This window comes from Macrosteles quadrilineatus, unplaced genomic scaffold, assembly GCF_028750875.1.
Source record: "Macrosteles quadrilineatus isolate MER2022 unplaced genomic scaffold, UCM_ALF_1.0 Scaffold_8__2_contigs__length_117827958, whole genome shotgun sequence".
In the NCBI taxonomy this organism is placed as follows: Eukaryota; Metazoa; Arthropoda; class Insecta; order Hemiptera; family Cicadellidae; genus Macrosteles; species Macrosteles quadrilineatus.
The window spans coordinates 109,574,623-109,598,120 of NW_026542601.1; the positions used below are offsets into that span (position 1 = coordinate 109,574,623).

The 23,498-nt window shown below is 36.1% G+C and overlaps 1 protein-coding gene across 8 annotated transcripts in view; it reads right to left on the bottom strand.

The window, feature by feature from the left end:
• Positions 1 to 23,498, bottom strand: part of LOC128999338 (calpain-A) — an 82,356-nt gene that overhangs the window by 55,614 nt on the left and 3,244 nt on the right. Inside the window, exons 1-2 of one of the 8 annotated variants that reach the window (XM_054425786.1) lie at positions 19,382 to 19,462; positions 18,410 to 18,536 (exon numbers count right to left, since the gene is read on the bottom strand). The exons of 6 other annotated variants lie outside the window; for them this stretch is intronic. In XM_054425786.1, the coding sequence (XP_054281761.1) occupies positions 18,410 to 18,517 (108 nt within the window). In that variant the 5' untranslated portion in view covers positions 18,518 to 18,536; positions 19,382 to 19,462. Of the gene's footprint in view, positions 1 to 1,739; positions 2,109 to 18,409; positions 18,537 to 19,381; positions 19,463 to 23,498 lie in introns of those variants that run through there. One more of the 8 variants, XM_054425785.1, reaches the window with a different exon arrangement.

Genomic DNA, 23,498 nt, shown 5'->3' on the forward strand with positions numbered 1-23,498 from the left:
ATTCAAAGGATAACCTCTTAGTCACTAGGATCCCTACTGCACTGTACTGTTGTAAAATAGGTAACTAAACAAGTATGCTTCAATAATTTGAGTATAGGCCTAAGGTTACCTAGATTAGATTCGATTTCTGCAACACTTATACGCCAGGGTGTTTATTTCAGGTGAAGATAATTAAGTACGGCAACAGTACTAATCTATTTATATTTCAACTTCTTACTGAGGGGGAGCGAGCTATCCTAATGGTAGAGTGCGGGACTTTGGTCCCGGGTTCAAATATCTTAAGTGACAATTCCTTAACCTCTAGCCCTAGCCTGAAGTAATGTGAAAAACAATCCTGGGCTACCCTAAAAGATGATCCTGGGCATCCTAGGAAAAAATAAAAAATAAAACTTCTTACTGATTAGGACTAGGCCTATAAAATTAATCTTTGATCCTCGGGCTACATGAGATGAGCCTTATTTTTGCTTTAAGTTAGGTCTATGTCACGTCCTCATAAGTAATCAAACAGGGTACAGTTGCGCAGAGAACCTGCGATATATCATCGGATTATTATAAATATATATCGATTGTGATTCTGTTTGATAAATATTGCATTGAATAGACCTATAATCATACCATATGATATAGCCTAATTTAAATCAAAACAATACGGTAATTTAACGAAACCATTTAAGTAATAAAGCTGTTTCTTTATTTTATCCTGACCAGTAGTTTTATTGTAAATTTGTACAACTAAAAATGGAAGAAAACTAAGTTAAGTTATTACCGTAGCCTAAATGTTATAATCGTAAGTTATGCTAACTTAGGTCTATTTACTAAAGTTAGTTATCGTTTGTTTTGATAAGTACTTCATTTTTGTTTGTTGTTCCAGATCAATATAACTTAGACAATCGAAAAGGTTTTAAATTACGTGTGTCCGCGGATCGATCCTCTTGTATCTTTACGTAAAACTTAAATGTCATTAACTTAGTAAGTATGCGTAAAGGATCTAGGCTAGAAAAGATTCAATCAGCGGACAAAGATAATTTAACCTATTTCTATTGTAATTAGGCCTAAGCTACCTTTCATAGGCTATATTTTAGCCCACATAGGCCTACTTAGCAGATCGAACAAAATCAAAATCGATATAAAAATATTAAATTGATATTTAAACCGATAAACTTAGGCCTAGGCTTTATCGCAGAGCTGTACCCATTCTTAGACAAAAATTCAACCATCACTTCACATATTAGTGACTGTGAAGCTGCAAAAATGCAAACACAAGGCCATACTAATTAAATCTATTCTCATTGTTGTATCCTCTTTCCATTTTGACACTTTCTTTGGGCCAACTGTTTTGCACAACTTGTTACTTATTTAGTACCATTTTGGAACTTTTAGCTCAATAGCTCACAAAGTTTAATTTACCGTACCAATAAGTAACACACATGAGATGTAAAATTTGTGAAATCCTGTAGTCAAAGATACAACGTTATGTTGTAAAGCAATAGTAACATTTAGCTAAATACATGAATGTTTATGAATATTTCTTCTGACCAAACAAACTTTTTAGTTTTCAAATTTTCAAACTGTCCAACAACAATCGAACAATCAGCTGCAATTTATAGATTTTCACAAGCGCGCAATGTCAAACAGACAGACACGCAGACGACAGGCCGAGACAACACGAAACTGTAAACAAAAACAACACACGACAGACAAAAACTCGAAACTAAACCTTAAAGTTGAAGAATACTAACCACTTTGAAGTGATGTAGAGAAGGCAACACTTTTTTCACTTCAGCAACAGTTTTCTCGATGGTATCCTTGCCCAACTGTCCTCGTACAAAATCTGACACAACATTCCCGACGAAATTTTGAACTCCGTTGAGAAGGTTAAGTTGAGTGTCGCCCTCCTCTTGGGCACCCATGTTTACAGTTTAAAAGTACCGCACTACAACCTCACTCACGGAAACTTCAGCACTGGCAACAAGAGAACTAACTATGAACTCGCGAACTAACCTGTAAACGATGTCACTTCGCCCACACAACCTTACGGGTCAAATTCCCGTGACCGTACACAACCAACTGGCAACAGTGGCAACTACACGCCCTATCGTCCACTGACTCAACTACGGATTACGGTACGGACTATGGAGTACAGACTACGGTCATCATTCCTTTGTCGTGACCGGTTTCCATAATAAGTTCGCGTTCGCGTCCGCCCTGCGCCCTCTGTTGATTGCCGAATGCCGATGTTTACTTCGAAGTTGGAGATGCCTAAGCTATCTGTTGGTGGAATTCTGAACTATCTAACCGGGTGACTAGAACTTAGAACAGAACAGTGTTGCATTTTGTGTGGAATTTGCGATCAACGTTTGAAGGCGCTTTGGTCTCTAAATCATACTGTAATAGTTTTTTTTTATTTATATCCGTTACATACTTAATTTAGGAATACTGAACAACAATATATTTTTTTTTTGTTATGAGATACCGTACGTCTTTATAGGGTATATATCTTTATAGGGTTTCAATACACATTATATTGAAACTTTTTCGGAAACTGGGCATGTGGAATTCTTATTTTATTGCAAACCCAAACACAGACCCTTAAGGTTGTTGAACTATTGAAAAAACTTCGGTATCCAATAGTCAATGGTTAAACCACTTTCTCAAAAGTTAAGATATTTTTTGTCTGTGTGTTACATGTGCGATTAAGTTTCACACTGCGGCGAAGGCGAATACTCTTTTTTTATTTCAGGATACATTTAAAAGTAAACATTGTAGCTGCCGGTACAAGCACCTTGCTCTTTCGTTAATATTGTATCCGAGAACAAATTAAGCCATATTAATTCAATAGTTTATAAATTTATCGTTTTTTTCTTGTTACAATTGCTTTAAAGTTTATGTGATTAAAAGAAGTAAAACTTAAACATCAAAACTCCCTTAACATGTACAAGAAATAGGCCTAATCATTACATGAAAGGTGTTTTACTCTCGAGCTATCCAAACAGTGAGATTCTATTGTTGCATTGTTGCTGTTGAGAAAATACCTCTATGGTCTACTTGTCTTTAATATGTATCTACTGTCTTTTATCCATCTATGGTTGTAGGACACAGAATTAACATAATTTCGGCGAAAACTTTACTGTAGTGTTAAAGTTAGTGCCTAAACAAGGCTTTGAATCAACAAAGAGTGTCAGACTACAGACTATAGAGTAAACCATATTACATATTCATACATGACACTATATATATTCTTTAGTCTGTGATCAGACAGTTTCAAAGTCCAAGGTTAGTTTTGGAGCTAGAGACTACTGTAGACCAGGCGTCCTTCAAACAGACCAAAAACGACTTCCCGAAAAACGTCGTTATAAAGAAACGAAATGAAATGATTGTCCCGTTATGGGACGAAGAACACGCTGGTATCTCAAAGACTGGCATCTTATCACAGACCAGAGATACTTATTTTCTTTTCTGTGATATATTGGACAAAATTTGCATTCGTAAGCCCACTGTCATCTTATCACAGACCAGAGATACTTATTTTCTTTTCTGTGATCTTATTGGACAACATTTGCATACGTAAGCCTTGTTTACCATTTTACTACCCATGCTTTGCAGTACCATAAACCTAAAAAGGTTATGTTACACTTGAAGTCTTGTAAAAGCCCATATTCGCAGATCTACTAACTGTATACAAAGAACTATAACTTACAATATATATATATATATATATTTTATACTCCGCATTAACATTCCGTTCTTATTTCTTCCTATTCACTGTATATGAAATAAACGACTTGGTAAATTTTTCAATAACGTAGTAAAGTATTACCATTGACTTAATATACTAGGAAGGTTTATTTACGTTAAAGACTAAGTTTAATTGTTTGTATGAATGGTTAATATTAGTTCGCCCTTCAAATTCGTACTTGTACAACAGATGGAACGGAAATTCCCGATAATTACCAATTAAGTCAGCTGATTGTTGCGTGCTTCACGGAAACAGTGTTGCCACTTCCTCGGGTTGTAAACTTACAGATATCTTTGAACTGAACTGACGGTATCATTGTTTGAATTAACCTCGTAGAAATCATTCAATATAAATATATTCACATTACGGCTATAAAACGTTTGTACCAAAAGGAAAATTTTAAATTGTTAATTCTAAATGTTGTGGCTACTGAATGTAATAATTGACTTGGGGTACTGCAAGTAAACTTCTTCCTTTGTAAAATCGGAAGCTTATTGACGAGTGTTAAATGAATTTGGATAAGTCTAAGTACACTAGGGTCGACTAATTGACATTTCTTTAGTTTAGTAGCTAAAAAAATATATGTTGCTTCATTTTTTGGTTATAATATCAGAGGCCAAATAATGTTTTACATATAGGTAATTCTATTCAGTTAAAATAATGTTTAGATTGGGTTAGTGAAAGCAGGGGTGCCCATCCCCCCCTAGACTCATGACGCACCCCCCCCCCCAATTGAGCAACAGCCCCCCCCCCCCCCACCATAAATGAGGTACACAACAAATGAGATACATTATTCCCCCGCCCAGCACTATTTGTAACACTAAAAGAAGTTTTATACGTTTTTTTTTGATATTGAAAATTCAAACCCAGTTAATCTATTTAAATAAAGTTATGGTTTTGTCTGTACATTGCTCAGAATTATACATATTTTGGGTTATTTTTACGTTTTATACATTGAAGAAATTGAAATGTCTTATCTCAATAATTTATGTCCGTCTGTCACGTCCCAGAAGGCATTTTACGCAGCCTACTCTAAAGAAAACTAGAGTACCGATTATGATTCTAATGGTTTAATTGTATTCACAGGATTGGCGAGAGTGTCCTTAGCCAATCAAATATGGCCTCACTATTTTGGAAATAAAATAACGGACGATCAAAAACCCAATTTTTTGTGATTTTTCTAGTTTTTTTTCTCCATGTTCCATGTTCTACATACGTCATTTATGAAATACTAATATCTGTTAAAAGAACACGTCATATATTAAATTACGAACAGCTGTTTTGATAAAGATTCATTTTTCTAGCTGTCACTGATATCTTTACATAAATGTTTTATACGAATACTGTGTAGGCCCTAACCATTTCCGATCACGTTTGTAAGCAAATCCAAAACCCAGTGAGATTAATAACCGTGTGGCTTTGGCTTACATAACGGGTTTGATTTATCACGGGTACTAAATATGTATATGTAACTGTAAATTAAATTAAATAACTAGCCATCATCCAGGTCGGGAACCGGAGATTCTGTGTGTATCAAGTTGTACTTTAATTTTGATTACCGGGAAAAGACCGTGAATCGGTGTTGTACAGGACTGGGAGACTTATCTTTCTATATAAACAAAATTAGAGTTTTATAAGTCACCTCAATTTAAGGAATTTGTTACAGTATTGCCAGAATATCTGTATAGCATTCGTAACCTCTGCTTAACGAATTGTCAGCGCCTTTCTCTTGATATAACGATCGCCTCTCCCTCCCTTTGGAAACATCACAGCTCCTTTGATGAAAATGAAATGGAAACAACGCTTGCGCCAACAATCGTCTGCTCCGTTATACACTTCTGTCTGCTGTGCGCTATGTTACAACAGATTTCAGATACAACAGCTGGGGAATGGTGACGATATAATAGATGAGTGAACGAAGTGAACGAATCTATGTATCGTGTATAGCGGAGTCGGAGAAAAGTTGTCCGCTTGTCTGTGAGTGAGTGTGTTCGCATCAAAAACTCAAGAACCGTTGCACTTATAGCGTTCAAATTTTGCACAAATAATTATGACACCAGTGGGAAGACCTCATTAAAATTCTAGACAATTCCGCTCAGTAGTAATTATAAAAACCTTAAAAACAATTTTAAATTTGTCCCATAAGAATAACACTAGGAGCTACCTTCTTCTTCTTTTTATTTGTTTACGTTTTACGACCAACAATTTTGTTGTCTACTTAAGACAGAGAGAACGACTTTTACTCTAAGCTATTTCATTCATGGAGTAAACAGGTTGGCGTCTATGAATATATATCATTATAATTTCACAGGTTTCAGAATAATGTTGTTTAAGTTAATTAAATTTCACAACTTTCTGAATAATAAATTGAACATTACAATATTAATCGGCAGTTATATACCGTTTATGTTCAGTATTAAAATTCACCTTTAAACTAAAAATATATATGTATATATTTCGAACAAAGCAGCTTTTTACATTATTCAATTTAATGTTGGCATTGAATATTAAATATTCAAAGATGTTAGTAATACTAAAATGCTATGCGAAGGGGGGGGGGAACAGGTCCACGACGTAGAGAGTGGTAAAGGAAGCGGAAAGGTGAGCAGTGCGGAGTGTGGAAATCCTTTGTGACTGTTAAATTAATATACCTGTAATACTTAAATGCTATCGAAAGAGAGGGAAACAGGTCTACGATGTAGTAAGTAGTAGCGAAGGAAGTAGTAAAGGCAAGCGCTTCGGAGTGTGGAAAGCCTTTGTGACAGTTATAATAATGTATCTACAATTCTAAAAACTCATTGGGAAGGGAGAGAAACAGGTCCACGACGTAGGAAGTGGTGAAGGAAGTAGTCAAGGCGAGCAGTCCGGAGGGTGGGAACCCATTGTGACAGTTAGATTAATGGATCTGTAATAAAAAAAATGCTAAAGGAAGGGAGGGAAACAGGTCCACGACGTAGGAGGTGGTGAAGGAAGTAGTCGAGGCGACCATTCCGGAGCGTGGGAACACTTTGTGACAGTTAGAATAATGTATCTGCAATTCTAAAAATGCTATGGAAAGGGAGAGAAACAGGTCCACGACGTAGAAAGTAGTGAAGGAAGTAGTGAAGGAAGTAGTCAAGGTGAGCAGTCCGGAGTGTGGGAACCCATTGTGACAGTTAGATTAATGGATCTGTAATAAAAAAATGCTAAAGGAAGGGAGGGAAACAGGTCCACGACATAGGAAGTGGTGAAGGAAGTAGTCAAGGCGAGCAGTCCGGTGTGTGGGAACCCTTTGTGACAGTTAGATTAATGTATCTGCAATAATAAAATGCTAAAGGAAGTAGGGATGGACGGGTCCCGAAATTTCGGGAATTTTTCGGGAAAAAAATATTCCCGATTATCGGGACGGGATTACATTTGACTCGGGAATTTTTCGGGACGGGATTTGGTCCGATCGTCGGCGATTTTTCCGCTTCGCGAGTGCCGATAACGCCGTTATTGCGAGCGATAGGTCCGCGAACGCAGGAGACGAAGTCATTTCGACGATTATGCCGTGACCGCGGAGTCCTACCGACGACCGCGCCGTGACCGCGAGTCATACCGACGATCGCGCCGTGACCGTTGAGTCCTACCGACGATCGCGCCGTGACCGCGGAGTCCTACCGACGATCGCGCCGTGACCGCGAGTCATACCGACGATCGCGTCGTGACCACGAGTCATACCGACGATAACCCCGTGACCGCAGAGTCATACCGACGATCGCGCCGTGACCGCAAGTCATACCGACGATCGCGCCGTGACCGCGGAGTCCTACCGACGATCGCGCCGTGACCGCGGAGTCATACTGACGATCATGCCGTGATGGCGGAGTCATGCTGACGATCGAGCCGTGATCGCGAGTCATACCGACGATCATGCCGTGACCGCGAGTCATACCGACGATAACCCCGTGACCGCGGAGTCATACCGACGATCGCGCCGTGACCGCAAGTCATACCGACGATCGCGCCGTGACCGCGAGTCATACCGACGATCGCGCCGTGACCGTGGAATCATACCGACGATAACCCCGTGACCGCGAGTCATGACGACGATCGCGCCGTGACCGCGAGTCATGACGACGATAGCGCCGTGACCGCGAGTCATGACGACGATCGCGCCGTGACCGTGAGTCATGACGACGATCGCGCCGTGACCGCGAGTCATGCTGACGATCGCGCCGTGACCGCGAGTCATACCGACGATCGCGCCGTGACCGTGGAGTCATACCGACAATAACCCCGTGACCGTGGAGTCATACCGACGATCGCGCCGTGACCGCGAGTCATACCGACGATCGTGCCGTGACCGCGAGTCATGACGATGATCGCGCCGTGACCGTGGAGTCATACCGACGATAACCCCGTGACCGCGATGTCATACCGACGATCGCGCCGTGACCGCGAGTCATGACTACGATCGCGCCGTGACCGCGAGTCATACAGACGATCACCCCGTGACCCGCGAGTCACAAGTTTCTATAGGTACCTGTAAATTGTTACCCATTTTTTGGTTTTTATAGATCAGTGCCACAAATGGTAAAAATTGATTTCTTATGTCTTTTTTGGTAACTGCAATACAGTACTTTCTTTTTATGCACAGAAAAAAATCCCGTCCCGTCCCGTCCCGAAAATCGGGAAGGAAATAAAAATCCCGTTCCGTCCCGTCCCGAACTAAAAATTCAATCCCGTCCATCCCTAAAAGGAAGTGAGGGAAACAGGTCCATGACGTAGGAAGTGGTGAAGGAAGTAGTCAAGGCGAGCAGTCCGGAGTGTGGGGACCCTTTGTGACAGTTAGATTAATGAATATGTAATAAAAAATGCTAAAGGAAGGGAGGGAAACAGGTCCACGACGTAGGAAGTGGTGAAGGAAGTAGTCAAGGCGAGCAGTCCGGAGTGTGGGGACCCTTTGTGATAGTTAGGTTAATGTACCTGCAATACTAAAATGCCATAGGAAGGGAGGGAAACATGTTTACGACGTAGGAATTGGTGAAGGAAGTAGTCAAGGCGAGCTGTCCGGAGTGTGGGAACCCGTTGTAACAGTTAGATTAATGGATCTGCAATAAAAAATGCTGAAGGAAGGGAGGGAAACAGGTCCACGACGTAGGAAGTGGTGAAGGAAGTAGTCAAGGCAAGCAGTCCGGAGTGTGGGGATCCTTTGTGACAGTTAGGTTAATGTACTTGCAATACTAAAATTCCATAGGAAGGGAGGGAAACATGTTTACGACGTAGGAATTGGTGATGGAAGTAGTTGATGCGAGCATTCCGGAGTGTGGGGACCCTTTGTGACAGTTAGGTTAATGTACCTGCAATACTAAATTGCCCTAGGAAGGGAGGGGAACATGTTTACGACGTAGGAAGTGGTGATGGAAGTAGTTGAGGCGAGCAGTCTGGAGTGTGGGGACCCTTTGTGACAGTTAGGTTAATGTACCTGCAATACTAAAATGCCATAGGAAGGGAGGGAAACATGTTTACGACGTAGGAAGTGATGATGGAAGTAGTTGAGGCGAGCAGTCCGGAGTGTGGGAACCCTTCATTAGTTAGATAAACATATATTGGATTTTTAATCATTTTTAGATGATATAATTACGATATCGTTTGTTTTAAATCATCATTGTAAACCATACGATATTTTTAGGAGATTCATTTCATTGTGCTTTGGCAATTAGGTTAAGTTAGATTAGTTCAGTTTGGCTTAGTTTTGTTTATGATAGGCCTCATAACAAATATGGAAATAGGCTTCATTTAATCAAAAGACATGTTGTACAGGAACGATGGATTTACCTCCTATCGATAACTGTTGGAAATCCATTACGTATATTACCAATGACTTTGATGACTTTAATGGATGAGAAGTTAGGATTGTTGTTGACTAAGATTTGGTTGATTTGCCCATACAAATAACATTGTGTTCACCAGTGACACCGGTAAGTAGGCTAGGTGTGGGTGGACTCTTTCATTACTGCGCTCATGTTCACTCATCCCGTTACGCGCAGAATAAGCGTACTACTAGTGCTTAGTAAACTGTGATTGAGTTATTAGTAGCCATGGTAACTTTAGTAAGGCTGTGATTGGGCAATAAATAAGCCTAAATATGGCGACTTGATGAATTTGTGTATGGATTGAAGATAAACCTAATAAAGAACCTAAGAACAAAGAAAAAGCATAACAAGATTGTTCTCGTCACATTCTTTTTTAAGAATGTTTTTATTATCTCTAAATATAATTTTACACTTTTTTTGTTACTTATCTATCAATTCCTATGCTGTGATACAGCACCTACCGGTAGCCTAGCCGTCTATCATGAGCAGTAGCTTATAACACTTTCTAAAGGGTCCTTTAATATTTACGTTATTTATAGCAATGTAGTGTTTGGCTAGTTATTAGTTGAGTTAGAGTTAGCCATAATTTAAAGTTTCCGTTTGTGCAACTGAACCAAGATAAATGATTTGAAATGTACAATAATAATGATTGTGCAATATTGAATTTCGTTTATAAAAATTCAAACCGTGATGTTAATGGCTGTTTACAGCGTTTTAATGGGTTTGTAGTAAGTTATGTTAATTTATACTATAACGGATTAACCGTATTTTTCAATACCCCCCTCCCTATTCACTCAGGTAATCGAGTATCTACACAATAGTGTAAAGTATTGTAGCCTATGCTACTTCATTGTATTTTAACAAGTTTTATGCCAACAAAGCGTTTTGTGCCGAGTCGCGGTGTAGCTGGACGTGTCTGTACCACGCGTTATCTTTTATCTAACACAGCAGCTGAGCCATTCCGTGCCCTCCCTCTTAAATCTCACGTCTTGCTAATCTTGAATAATAACTTCCTCCACGAATCCTAAACTATCCTAAAATCCTATTTTAACTAATTGAATTCAATAATATAACTATTCTCATTAATTAATCGACTTTATATCTGGTGACTTTATATTGATTGTTGTCACGTTAAACACAGTTGCAATTAACTTTAGCCACCCCCCCCCCATTTGAAATTTTGGAACCCCCCCCAAGAATTTCAATGACGCAGTCTGCGTCACAGCCCCCCCTTGTGGGCACCCCTGGTGAAAGTACGAAATAGTGGTCTTAAAACTGCGCACCGGCAAGGGGGGGGGGGTACATATTTAGTATACGTTTATAGTACGTTGTGCTTGAATTTTTATTAAATACTGAATAACAAAGGCTTCTTGAATTACATTTAACTTCTTTCATCATTATAACATTGTGTCGATTTTCACGCACATCATTGAAAATATGAACTTATCTATAAATCTAAAGATGAACAAAATTTAATAGACAAGTGTGTGCCATTTGCAGTTTAAACATTTTAGTTATAACAATTCTAACAATTTAATTTAACAACGTTTGCCATTTAGTTCTGCTAATGGTTTTCACCTATGTAAATTCCGTGACCGTTGGATTAAGACTTAGCTTTCATACCTGGTACTTGGATAGAAAACAAAAAGGGAAGTCCCTTTTGATCAAGAGATGTATCTATTTATTGGAGATCTCTCCCCACTAAGTCATTTGACAAACGTCTGTTTGTTGCCTAGTAAATACAACTTGAGATTGATTTATAACAGTGAGTTTGAGTGATGTGTATTACTAGTTTCGCCAGTTTCATCGCCTAAGAACCCATTAACACTGCCATGAATCTCAGAAAAGTTCAAAACGAATCAGAATGATCTTAACACGCACATTCTTCTTGTGTAAAGCTATTAAATTCTAAATATAGAAACAGTGAAACCTGAAGTTGAACTTTATCTACTACTAGCATTTTATATACGATTTAATCAATTCTAACGGAACCAATGTTATTGTGCAATGCCACAGACTAAAAGAACAATTTACAGTAAGACGAGTCATCAGAAAAGAATTTGCTTGCGCAGCTTTCAAGGAACTTACTTTTCTTCTACTGCCTCGATGATAAGACGATTTACAGTCAACGATTTAGACTCAAACTGTCATTGAATTGGTTTCAACGTCTTTTGGGCTTACAGGACATAAAACCAACGTCAAAACATGTTCAAGATTTTACGTTAGGATGATAATTGTTTTGCAGTGTCAAAGTCAACGGATAAGGTGAAGGATGCTCAAGATGTTATGGTCTGATGGTTTCAACTATTTTATTAGAAAGCCACTAACATATTAATTTGGTTGAACAATAATTAGTTACATCAATTCTACAGGTAATCGTAGAGCGGGGCCCTTACCATTGTCATATTCGTTGTTTAGATAAGCACAAGACGTAGTCATGGTAATATTATAGTATCCGTTATGAACAACCCAGTCAGCACAGGGAGAATTAAAAAAACAAGTGTAATTTATTTAATGAAAATCGAACAAACACCGTGAGATATAGATTATATTTTAAAGGGGCGCTACTGACAGCCACATTTCTTTCAGAATAAGTTTTATATAATTGTATTTATTTTTACATAAAATCCGAGTACTCTATCCACTACGCCACTAACACCGATGGCTGTACATCACGGCTGTACAAAGAAGCAGACGAATTTGATTACGCGAGTCGCGAGAAACAGTGACGTCTTTATCTTCATCCCGAGAGGCTCTCTTCAGCCGCTTACATTATCGGAATCCAACCTGCAGCATTTCGTCAACACGTCATCGCATACAGTACAGTAGGTTCACATCGTAATAATTTTCCTTAACAAACAGTACTCGCAAGAGTGTACACTGGTTGGCCCACTATTGCCAATTCCTTGAAAGTCAATTTACTGGAACGTATTCCCCATGAATGTTTCATTTTGAAATATGCAACAACAGTATTTTTTTTTTTTTTTAGACAATATTAAATTTCGTTCTTGCTATAGGTATAACCTAAAACAACACAAACTAAAACCTAAAACAATAGCTGAAATTTCAATGAAATCCCAAAGACTTCAAGGCTAAAGAGTACAAATAATGGGTTTGTAACTGTTACGAACCCATTCATGTGGAGAATAGAGAAACGGAATAAAACACAATAGATGCGATTTTAACGTGAATCATAGAGTTGCGACTGCTTTCTTTGGTGATTGCAACACTCTCGTCAGCCACCTTCCATTGGTTGTAGCATATGTAACATATGTAGCAATTTGTGTACCGAGAGCGCAAAGTACGTCATTGCCATAGCAATTCGAGCGCAATTGTCGCACATTCGAGAGTGGCAACGACTGTTTGTGCTCCTAAACCAACGTAATTAACTTTATCAACACAGATTAACTTTTTAGATGTATATAAAATGTAATTTAGGCTGTTATTTACTTACTGGTTGTTAGCTAAACCGAATCCGCGGCTGTGGTTGGTATAGAACTTCGATGGTATAGAAACTTGAATTGTGATATCAGCTGATTTACCGAGCGAGAATAATCTATTCCCGCTCTAGAGCGGCAATAGGCTATTTTGCTTACATTTTACAGATATGGTAATGTGATCATTTCCATGGTTTTGATGATTTTTGAGTGGCAGGAAAAATAATTTTCTTTATTTAAAAGTAAAATAGACAATATTATTTAATTTACCTCTAATACAACCTCTACAAAATCAGCCTCATAAAACACTTTGTGCTAAATTAATATTTTAGAAAAAAAATTTGAGCGTTCATATGATAAAAGGTACCCCAGTTATCTATCTATTCTTTCTTATTTAATACGCAAGCAAGTTTTTTGTGACAATTACTCCTCCGAAACTACTGAACCGATTGACATGTTTTTGGTGTCATTGGAAAGAGCGTAACGTGAAGTTGTGCAGGAAACTTTCTTTTTAGCTAAATAATTCAAGAATAAGGCCCTGGGGCCCTTTAAAGTTTCATATTTCTCCATAAGATTAACATGGGAAACAAACATTGTTATGAAACTCCAGCTGTTGTCAGAAATGCTGTTCTGCTATTTTATTTAATTTTTTTACAATGAGAATTGTTTCTTGGTGCCATGTGGTCAATGAATTTTACTTTAGCATATATTTTTTAAATGCTATACACTATATAAAATGATAGTATTGTAATACATTGAGAGATCTTCATTTGAATAATCAATAAGCACGATTGAGCCTTTGCCTATATGTTTCCTGGTAAGTGTGTTGTAACAGTTTCTTATAGTATATTATAGTATCTCAAAGTAAAACGGAATTATTCATTTCTGTATTCTCACCCCGTAGCGAAGCACGGGCATAGCAACTAGTACTTATTTAATACGCAAGCAGGATTTTTGTGACAATTACTCCTCCGAAACTACTGAACGGATTGACATGTTTTTGGTGTCATTGGAAAGAGCGTAACGTGAAGTTGTGCAGGAAACTTTCTTTTTAGGGAAATAATTAGAGAGTGAGGCCCTGGGGTCCTTTAAAGTTTCGTATTTCTCCATAAGATTAACATGGGAAACAAACATTGTTTTGAAACTCCAGCTGTTGTCAGAAATTAAATATTAATAATTGGTCTCCATGGAAGCATGAGAAAATTAACAATGTTTACATTTGCTTTGACATTTAAATGTAAACAACCAGAACTGTCAAATGCCTATTTCACAATTTCAGACAGCTGATCAAAAAATAAAACAACTATGTGGTAGGTTTATTTAATCTTAAACTTTATGATAGATTATTTATTATAAATCTATTTCAATGATAATGAAACAGATTATTCCCGTGGCGAAGCAAAAATTAATAGTGAGAAGAAGAACATATGTTAATTGTAAACAGTCAATGTGTAAATTATCTATGTTGTATTAAAAATGTGTATAGTTTTGGGTTTGGATGTTGGTTTGTGTTTAATGATATAAGTTATTAGTTATTGAATTTTTATTTTAAGGATTTGGCATATGAGTAAGCCTATGATAAATAACACCATTTCAGAGTTCTGCCAGTTTTTGCCTAACTCTGTCCTGTAGAGTTTAAGGTAGCCGACACCTTATTGTCTACAAATTGGCTAAATAACTTAGGTACGGTACTTTATAAAAGTTGACAGCCTTTTTACGTTGACTTAAATTGTAAGCTTACATTTTCCCGTCCAGTTTAAATGGGCAGTTTAATTGTAAAAAAATAACCCTTTAAACTGGAATAGGACTGTTATGTAAATTGTGAGAATTTCCATTGGTTAATAATCTTTTAGTTGACTCTTTTTTTTCGAAATTATGACTGTTATTAGTTTTTAAACAAGTAATTTGTTTATAAATAACTCCTGTACTTCTTTGCAATTGCTCGATTTCGAGCAACATGTACACTAGTTGTAATAGTTATAGAATAGTATGAAAAAGAGAAAGTGAACCCATGACGGTTTCTAACATTTCCATGTAAACAATGTCATCATGAGTTTATATGACTGTCGTACTTGTCAGTTAACAACTTATAAACTTTAATTTTGTGCAAACATACTCCCACTATAGAAAGCTCATTGAAGTTAAACTCCTTACCGTATTATCCTCCTCTTGTATAACACTTAAGCCACTTCTAACTTCAACCTCGACATTCTGCACACAGATCTTACGAAATGCTGATTCCTTTGAAACTCCAACCTCAGATTTGAGTCTTACCCCTGGCTCTACCGGTCGCACCCTGTACCCCAACGGTTCACACATTAGGACTCCGCCCCACTGGCCAGAGTGAAACACTGGCTCCATACTACTAACTAATGTAACTAACTACTGACTCTTTGTTGCAAAACGTAGAAGGTAATGTGATTAAAATCGCGTGGTCAACTTAAGCCATTTTTTATTTACGTGAACGATGATGGAAAGGGGTTGACTGTACTAATTAACCTAAAAGCAGCGCTAAATCGGACTGTTTTACGGTTTTAAGTTTCCTCTTTTGTCGTAAGGTCATGTTGCATTTATCATTAAAATAATTAGTATTGAATTAATATCATATCTCAATTCATTTACAATAGCATGCATGATTAATTATTGATTCATTATGTGAAACTCCAATTCCTTTTGTAGGTGGTCTAACGGCATTGAATCGATTAAAATCTTCATATTTCTTAAAAATTTCCTTCAAGACCCAAAGATCCAACTGTAAACAACCGAACCTCTGCTCCATTTTATATCCCATAATTTTAAACCAACTGTTTGTGCATACTGTAGTAAATGATTATAACTATTATTAATTTTCAGATATTACGCTACCAAGATAATTGTATGAGTGTACATTCATTAATCCAAAGTGTAATATCGAAATTTATTATAACATAATGAGATGAGATTATTGTGACACACTGAGGTACGTAGGCGAAAGTACAGGATGAATGTTGAATGGTTGAGAACCATTGTTAATAACAAGGAACAGGTTGGTTCTTCAGGCACGATCATTATTGTCCAAACAAACAAACCCAATGACAAAAAACAGCTGCGCCAATTATTGATCCACCACAAAGCTAATTATAAATTATCTTTACTCAGGATCAGGATCGAACCTTTTGATTATTAGGAAAATAGAACATAAATTGAAATACTGTGTAGCAAATACTTAAAGAACGAATGCTAGAGTATTATATTAATTAACTGAACACAGCTCAATATTTGGTTGAATTGTTTTTAATTAAACATCAAGTTGGTCAAGTTTCATCAGATGTTGACCATATAACCAACTGCAATTTTACATTGGATATTTCTTGCTTTGTATTTGTATGTATGTGTCAATTAGCATGAAGGAAAGGTGGTTGCATAAAAGCTCGTGATAAGGCGACCTTGATAAGGAGATGACTGAGCCATTACTACTCGAGTAATATAATGAATAAATCGACCTTGTGTTCGACTAGAGCTGTTATATGTCTCGAAACTCAAAGTGACTGTTATATTTTCTGCAGCGATGTCCTAAATATGACTTAATCACTTTTCTTATATTTCCTACATTGGTTGCCACACAATATCAGTTCAGCAGTTTTGTTACCTTTCCTACGGCGGATTTCACTCAATATTAGATCAGCAGTTTCGTTATCTTTCCTACATCGGTGGTATCAAGACTGACGCATCAATTATCGACTTGTAACTAACTGTTCTAACTACAAAACCGACACTGTGTTAGTTACTTATTCAACCAGACATATACTGTACCGGAATTTAGGCTCGTAGTTACAAATCGGACGAAATTATAGCAATGGTTTCAAAAGGAAGGGAACTAAATTAATAGTATAATAGTATAAGTAAAGCTTTGTATCTTAAAAAAATTCAAATATCTGTAAACATCAATGCATTGCATTTCAAATCAAAAATCATTCGTCGTGAAACTTCGGGAAATTGCTCAAATTCAAATCAAATCAACATTTTCTGTATTCATTATGTACACATAGAGTACAGAATGGCGTCAACAAGTACTATTATAAACTAGTAAGTACAAGTATATATAATACAATAATAAATTAAAAATTGTAATCACGGTAAGAAATTCATAGGAAGGGCTGTAAGGAAATTGAAACTGAGTCAAATCCAGTTGAAACTATGCCAGTTTTTAAAAACAAAATAGCTTAGCTAAGAATGTAGATATATATATATTTAATTAAAATGTATGTGTTGTGTCCTCCTCTATGCATTGGGATATTATTTTCAATGGGTAGGTTTCTGTCTTATGCCTATTCCTGATCGTAAAAACCCAGAAGGGCTGGGATTTCAAAGTTTCCATTGGTTATCCTGGATACGATAATTGCTCTACAATAGTTAATTACACATCTAATACTGTTACATACGTGATTGAAAAATTATGAAAATGATTTTTATGGCTATTTTGGCAAGGCTATTTGAAAGGGATTTGGTAAAGCTATTTATTTCACAAGAGTGACCTTAATTATATGAATCGTGTACAGTTCAATTATTGGTCATGGTCATTTTTTATCAGTTTTTAGGAACTCCCTAAAGTTCATTATTGAGGATTATTTGTATTAACTTTGGTTTAAGAGTGATTGGATGGGCTGTTTTGTCTAGCTTATAAAGAGAAAACATAAAAATCAAACATACAATTAATTCCAAACAATAGATTATCGTTATTTACCTCATTGGTTTCACTTTTTTCGGAAGATCTACCGAACCGCCAAAATGGTGACCGCAATTGTTTGGGCGCACTCGATGTATTGAAGACACACTTCCTTTTCTTACCATCCGAAGAAGTCGATGACACTACGTTATTACCGGTATTGGATGTTTTACCAGTTTTACACATTATATAGAAAAACACAGTAAACGAGTTGTAGAAAAAAGGATTAAAGCAACTTCACAATGATAATGATCGATGACCACGAAGCTACCGTCGATAATTTGGTTGGTTCGAACCAACATAAGTAGTCCGAAGTTTGTGGAGACACTGAAATTATTTTTACCCTGATTGAAAGCTATATTTTGGACTTCCCTTAGCTTTCACGTCGTAGGTCATTGACCAAGGGCAGACTAGAGTTAACAGGTTACATTCATAGTTGAAGGGGGAAAATTATTGTAAAATCTTTAATATAGCCCGGTTTTGTTATTTTGACCAAATGTTTTCTCTTGTTTTAAGGTTAATTTAAAAAGACAGGTCAAGCAAATAGTGCAATTTCGTCGCTCATTGGTAGTTAGATAACATAATAAACATTTAGGCCTAATCATCAAAACCTTACTGGTACAGAAAATGACGAGCAGGAACATAAAATTATTATCAGCTGATCCATAAGAATAACACGTTAAATAATTACCGCTTCAACATCCTGATGTCTCTGCACAACGCATGGCTCTTCAACTTCGGCTGGCTTTGACAAAGATGACTTTCCGTTCATCAGGTGTTCTCCGTCATCCCAGGTCATCTCACTGATAACACTAACACTGACACACTAATACACTGATTAAACTGATACACTAAACCGCACTACCGGCGCCTTCTGACGCTTTGTAGCCACTGACCACTGACTTGACTGACAGACTGATAGCGCTTGCAGCTATAAAAACTGGAACTGGTCTGAAATTAAACCCGGATTGTTGAGAAGGAATGTGTGAAGTACGTTCACAGCCGTAATTAAACAATTAAACTCAACGACTAAGTCTTCTAGGCAAAAACTTAAAAAAATGAGTCCTAACTATTTGGATCAAAAATATTTAAAAGATGTTTTTAAGTGGAGATAGTAAATAAAGGTTATCTTCAGTTTAGAGTTAATTTACTATTTTTATAGTGTTGGATATCGTGCGGTAAAAAATTAAGGTTTTGTATAACGACTTGTGTGGTTTGAGTAGATTAAGGCGTGAGATATTGCATCTAAAATTTTTTTAAACCGTCAAACGAATGATTTTTTTAGATTATATTATTTTACAACTTTTATGTCGTATGGAAAATCACTGTTAATTAATATCGTGAAGCTAATGTTCTCTGGTTATATACATCGATGTGTTCTCTACCTGTTCTCTACTAGTACTCTCTATTGAACAATTTTTTTATAAAATAAATATTTATGGTTTGACCTACGTATAAGGTGAATAGTTAAAATGTGGGGTTTAAAGATAAATTAGGCCACTAAACCCTGTCACCATAATCGACTCTATTATTTCCGTTTAAGAAATAACACTTAAACATATTATGAAAGCAAAAACCGCAGTGACAATATCAAAGTCGAACTAAAACCTGGTAATTCGAAGAAATAAACAATATTAAAATCAATAACAGAATATGAACCAACCAAATCAGATAGGTTTGGTCCAGGATCAGATGGCCACCATAAAATAACGCCCGCACCGGCACTATTGTGGTGATAGCACAGTAACCACGCAACGGACTGAGATGTGTCTATGGTTTGGAGGGGAGGGGGCATGGAGGTCACTGTTATCAGCTGATAACGATCATTATCATTGCTAACAGCTGTTTCCTGCCCTGCCAATGTCAAGGGTCACTATGCGAAAACAGCACTTGTAACGGATAAAGGAACTCATCAAAATATTTGAGGACTTCACAGTTTTCAAACATCTTTTTACTTTTCTGACCCTTATCAATTAGTTACAGACTACAGTTACTTGTACAGGAAAACATATTTTGAGTTGTTTGTTGTGAACACGATTGTGCAAAATCACAATGATATAACATCAACATTTATAATTCGAAGTCTGATTTTTGGTAACTTCATAACTGGCTACCTTTTACCGTTCGGAAACAATATTGAGAATGAACATAATCATTTTCATTGCCTCTGAAAGCGTCTTCAAAATTATTGTTTGGTATTATTTTGACGGAAACCAAATGTAGGCCTACATTTAGTGAAAACAATGAGGATCAAAATCCTTCATTTACTTTTTATGAGGATGTAAAGTATTTTACAAAAAATGAAGAAAATTATTAAAACAAAACTATTTTTTGTTCATATAAAATATGGAGACTGCTCATTTATCAAATACTGTACACATTTTAAGGAATCAGCTTAATGACTTAGAGGATGTATGTTATGACCAACGTTATGACAGACAAAAATCAGTTTAATGAGAGTGCATATACCTTACACAGTACACAGTCAAGTTGCGTGCGTGGTATGTAGATAAGTACCATGCCATGTAGTCAACAAAGGACTACTGTGCTGTTTTTAGGTCACACAGCCTTTAAATTACCTATCTTGGCTTCAATACATCTTGTTTCATCCTGATCTCCCTTTCTGAACACACTTTCTATTTGTTTACTTTAATTATTTCATTTTGGAAACACAATAAAAAAATACAATCAGCTTATTTTTGGACACAGAAAGTAGGCCTACCTAAGTACCTAAGTACCTTTTAGGACAATGCTTATAATTATTTTACTCTGAGCAAAGCTGGAACCCAGAAGATGGTTTTTACTATTAACTTTGAATCATGCAAGTACACTTCCCATCCTACATAAAGTATATTTTAAAGTGTGTTTCAAAATTGGTGACATTTGGGTTTGAGTGAGTTATCAATGACTAGATTTTTCTCTCTTATTTTAGGAACTAGGCTCTTGTCAATACTACATGCTACAACAACAAAGGTAATCTAATATTGTTAACACATTGTATTTAACAATTTAACAAGATTTTAGAGAGATGTAAGTATAATTTTCTATCATATTTTAAAACCTTTAGTATATTCACAAAGATTTACATAAACTCAGCCAGAGATGGAGCCAAAATTTATATTACATTTCTATCAACATTCAGCCATAACATTCACCAGAATCTGTCAAACATTTGAAAAGCTGCATTTCAAACAGAGACAACCAACAAATGCCAACTGAATCACATCTTCGTCACCAGATGGTGCTATTTTTGGTCTCCAGAATGATGAAAGCAGTTTCTTTCAGCATAATTATTCCTGGAGAACTTTTTCTGGAGGGATTAAATTGAAAAATAATATACTAGATTAGCTAGTCAGTAAAAAGGTTAAAATGTTGCACAGTATCTAAGGGCTGTTTAGAAGTAAAAATTTATTAGAAAAACTATTTAATTTCCGAAGAAAAAATTGTGTAAAGTAAATGATAAATAGATGATAAAATATCCTTTTTTGGACTATTATACCTGATGTATAAGTTACAAATAGCAAATTGTATTGTAAAATCGATTGGAAATCCACAATGTTCATAGCTAATTATACAAACTTATAATTATAAGTTATAAGATATATATAAGTTATAACATAGACTAACCAACACAAGTAGACTTCTCATCCCATTGTAAATTTTGAAACACGTTTTTCGTGTCTAGTTCATGTACGTGACACATGGGCGCTAGTGCCGACGAAACTTTTTTTCTATTATTTTAGGGTTAATTTCTTGATTTGTGCTTTACTGTTTGGTTATATAACTAGGGGACAAGTTATTGTTTATGATTAGATCGTATTATTTGGTTAAACGAGGTTTTAAATGGCTGTAATAAGGGGAAACAAATTGTAAACAAAACACGACATCTGCAGAAAACCGTACAGAACTAACAATAAAATTGTCTTCAGCTGTTCCATAAGGATGAGAAATCTAGTTATAAGTACAGTATATAAGATGAATTGGATATTTTTTTAATCCAATGATTAATCTTTTAAAAATTGGAAAAAAGTATTAGAACTGTATATTTTGTAATAAATAGTAATACTGATAATATAACAGATCCACAAAGAGTCTATTCTGCATCCATACCAATAATTACGAGACATTAATAAAATCTGCCAGTAGGTGTTCTTCTTGGTATTATTTTATCACAAAAATGTCTTGATACATTTTATCTTAACAAACAAACATGCATATTGAAAAATGAAATAATATTTTCTAATTTAGAATTCAATAAACTGTAAAAAGCTAGTATTTACTTATAAGAACACCTACATCAATAAAATACAATATCAGAAGAGATCTTATGTTGAGAGGCAATCTTGTACCTGGGCTTAACATATAGTTGAATGATAACAATGTGAATGTAGTAATATAAGAATCAGCTGATTTAATATGCATTCAATTTAGTCTGAAGTACTCTATTAAGAGGACCTTTCACACATGAACCCTTGTTAGTGAATTTCCCATACAGGGAATAAGCTATTAAGCTATTACCGTAGGTCTCATGGTAAGACCTAGACCCCAGACCGATTTACTTTTTCGTTTTGAGGTCCCCAGAGGCCAAAAACACAATACGTTCAAATTCATATATATACATATATAGGCTATGTCCTTTAGTGCGATAACTCGAACAAAAATGATCCGATTTTGATGAAATTTGGTACAAACGTGTAAACCTACGTGTATTTGAACAAATTCACGAACCAGCATAATCGGAGTATGGAAATGGGGGTCTATGGGGGGTTTTATAGGGGGTAAAAATTGATTTTTCCGATTTTTGACCCTAAAAACACAAAATTTCATTATTTCTCTTCAAACCATTTTGTAGAGCTTAAAAAAAGAAATAATTTTGTATATTGAAGCGTTGTTGTATACCCAACGGTTATGGAGATAGTTAAAAAAGTTGTAAATTTAAAATTTCCATGTTATTCTTATGGAGGATAAATAAACTCTTGAAGTTTGCTTGTTTATTGATATATTTTAATCAAATTTGACAATTTTGTTTATTTCATACTAAGCTATCAACATTTCAATAAAAAAGCACACCTCAATATCTTCCCTGTAGCAGCAAACATAAGTATACTCACTAAAATTAATGTTATTTAAAATAGGAAATAAATCTGACAATTTTCAGGAATATTTTAGTAGAAATCCAGTCGTTACCCGGATGGAAATTTGCTCAGTCTGCAAGTTTGCTGTGGCGGGGGTATTAAACAACTTTCAGAGATAAATTTCAATTGAAATATTTATTACAAAAACTAGAATGGTGTTATTAATTTTTTGGTATTACAATTGGAGAATTTCAAACACTAAAAACATTTCCCAAAAAGGTTTCAGTAAACTATTCCACCGATGGTTTTTACCTAAAAGTCTTCACAGTCACTGAAGGTAAATTTAAATTAACATCAGTACAATACATCACATTTCTAAAGAAAGAGTTCTTTAATCAATCACCCCTATCTATATATAAAAGGCAAAGCCCTCACTGACTCACTCACTCACTCACTCATCACTAATTCTCCCACTTCCCACTTACCTAGGAGGCTGAAATTTGGTACACTGATTCTTTAGGCATTAAATAGGAAAACTAAGTCGTTTTTATTCTGATCGGACTCTCGGGCTCCGCCCCAGTGGCTCTGGAGTTTCCCGTGTTAACCTAATGAGTACTCATAAATGGAATTAATGAATCTTAACAGCTGTTTATTTTTTTTTAATATTTGACAACAGCTAATTTTAAACCAAAGTTGAGTGAGTGA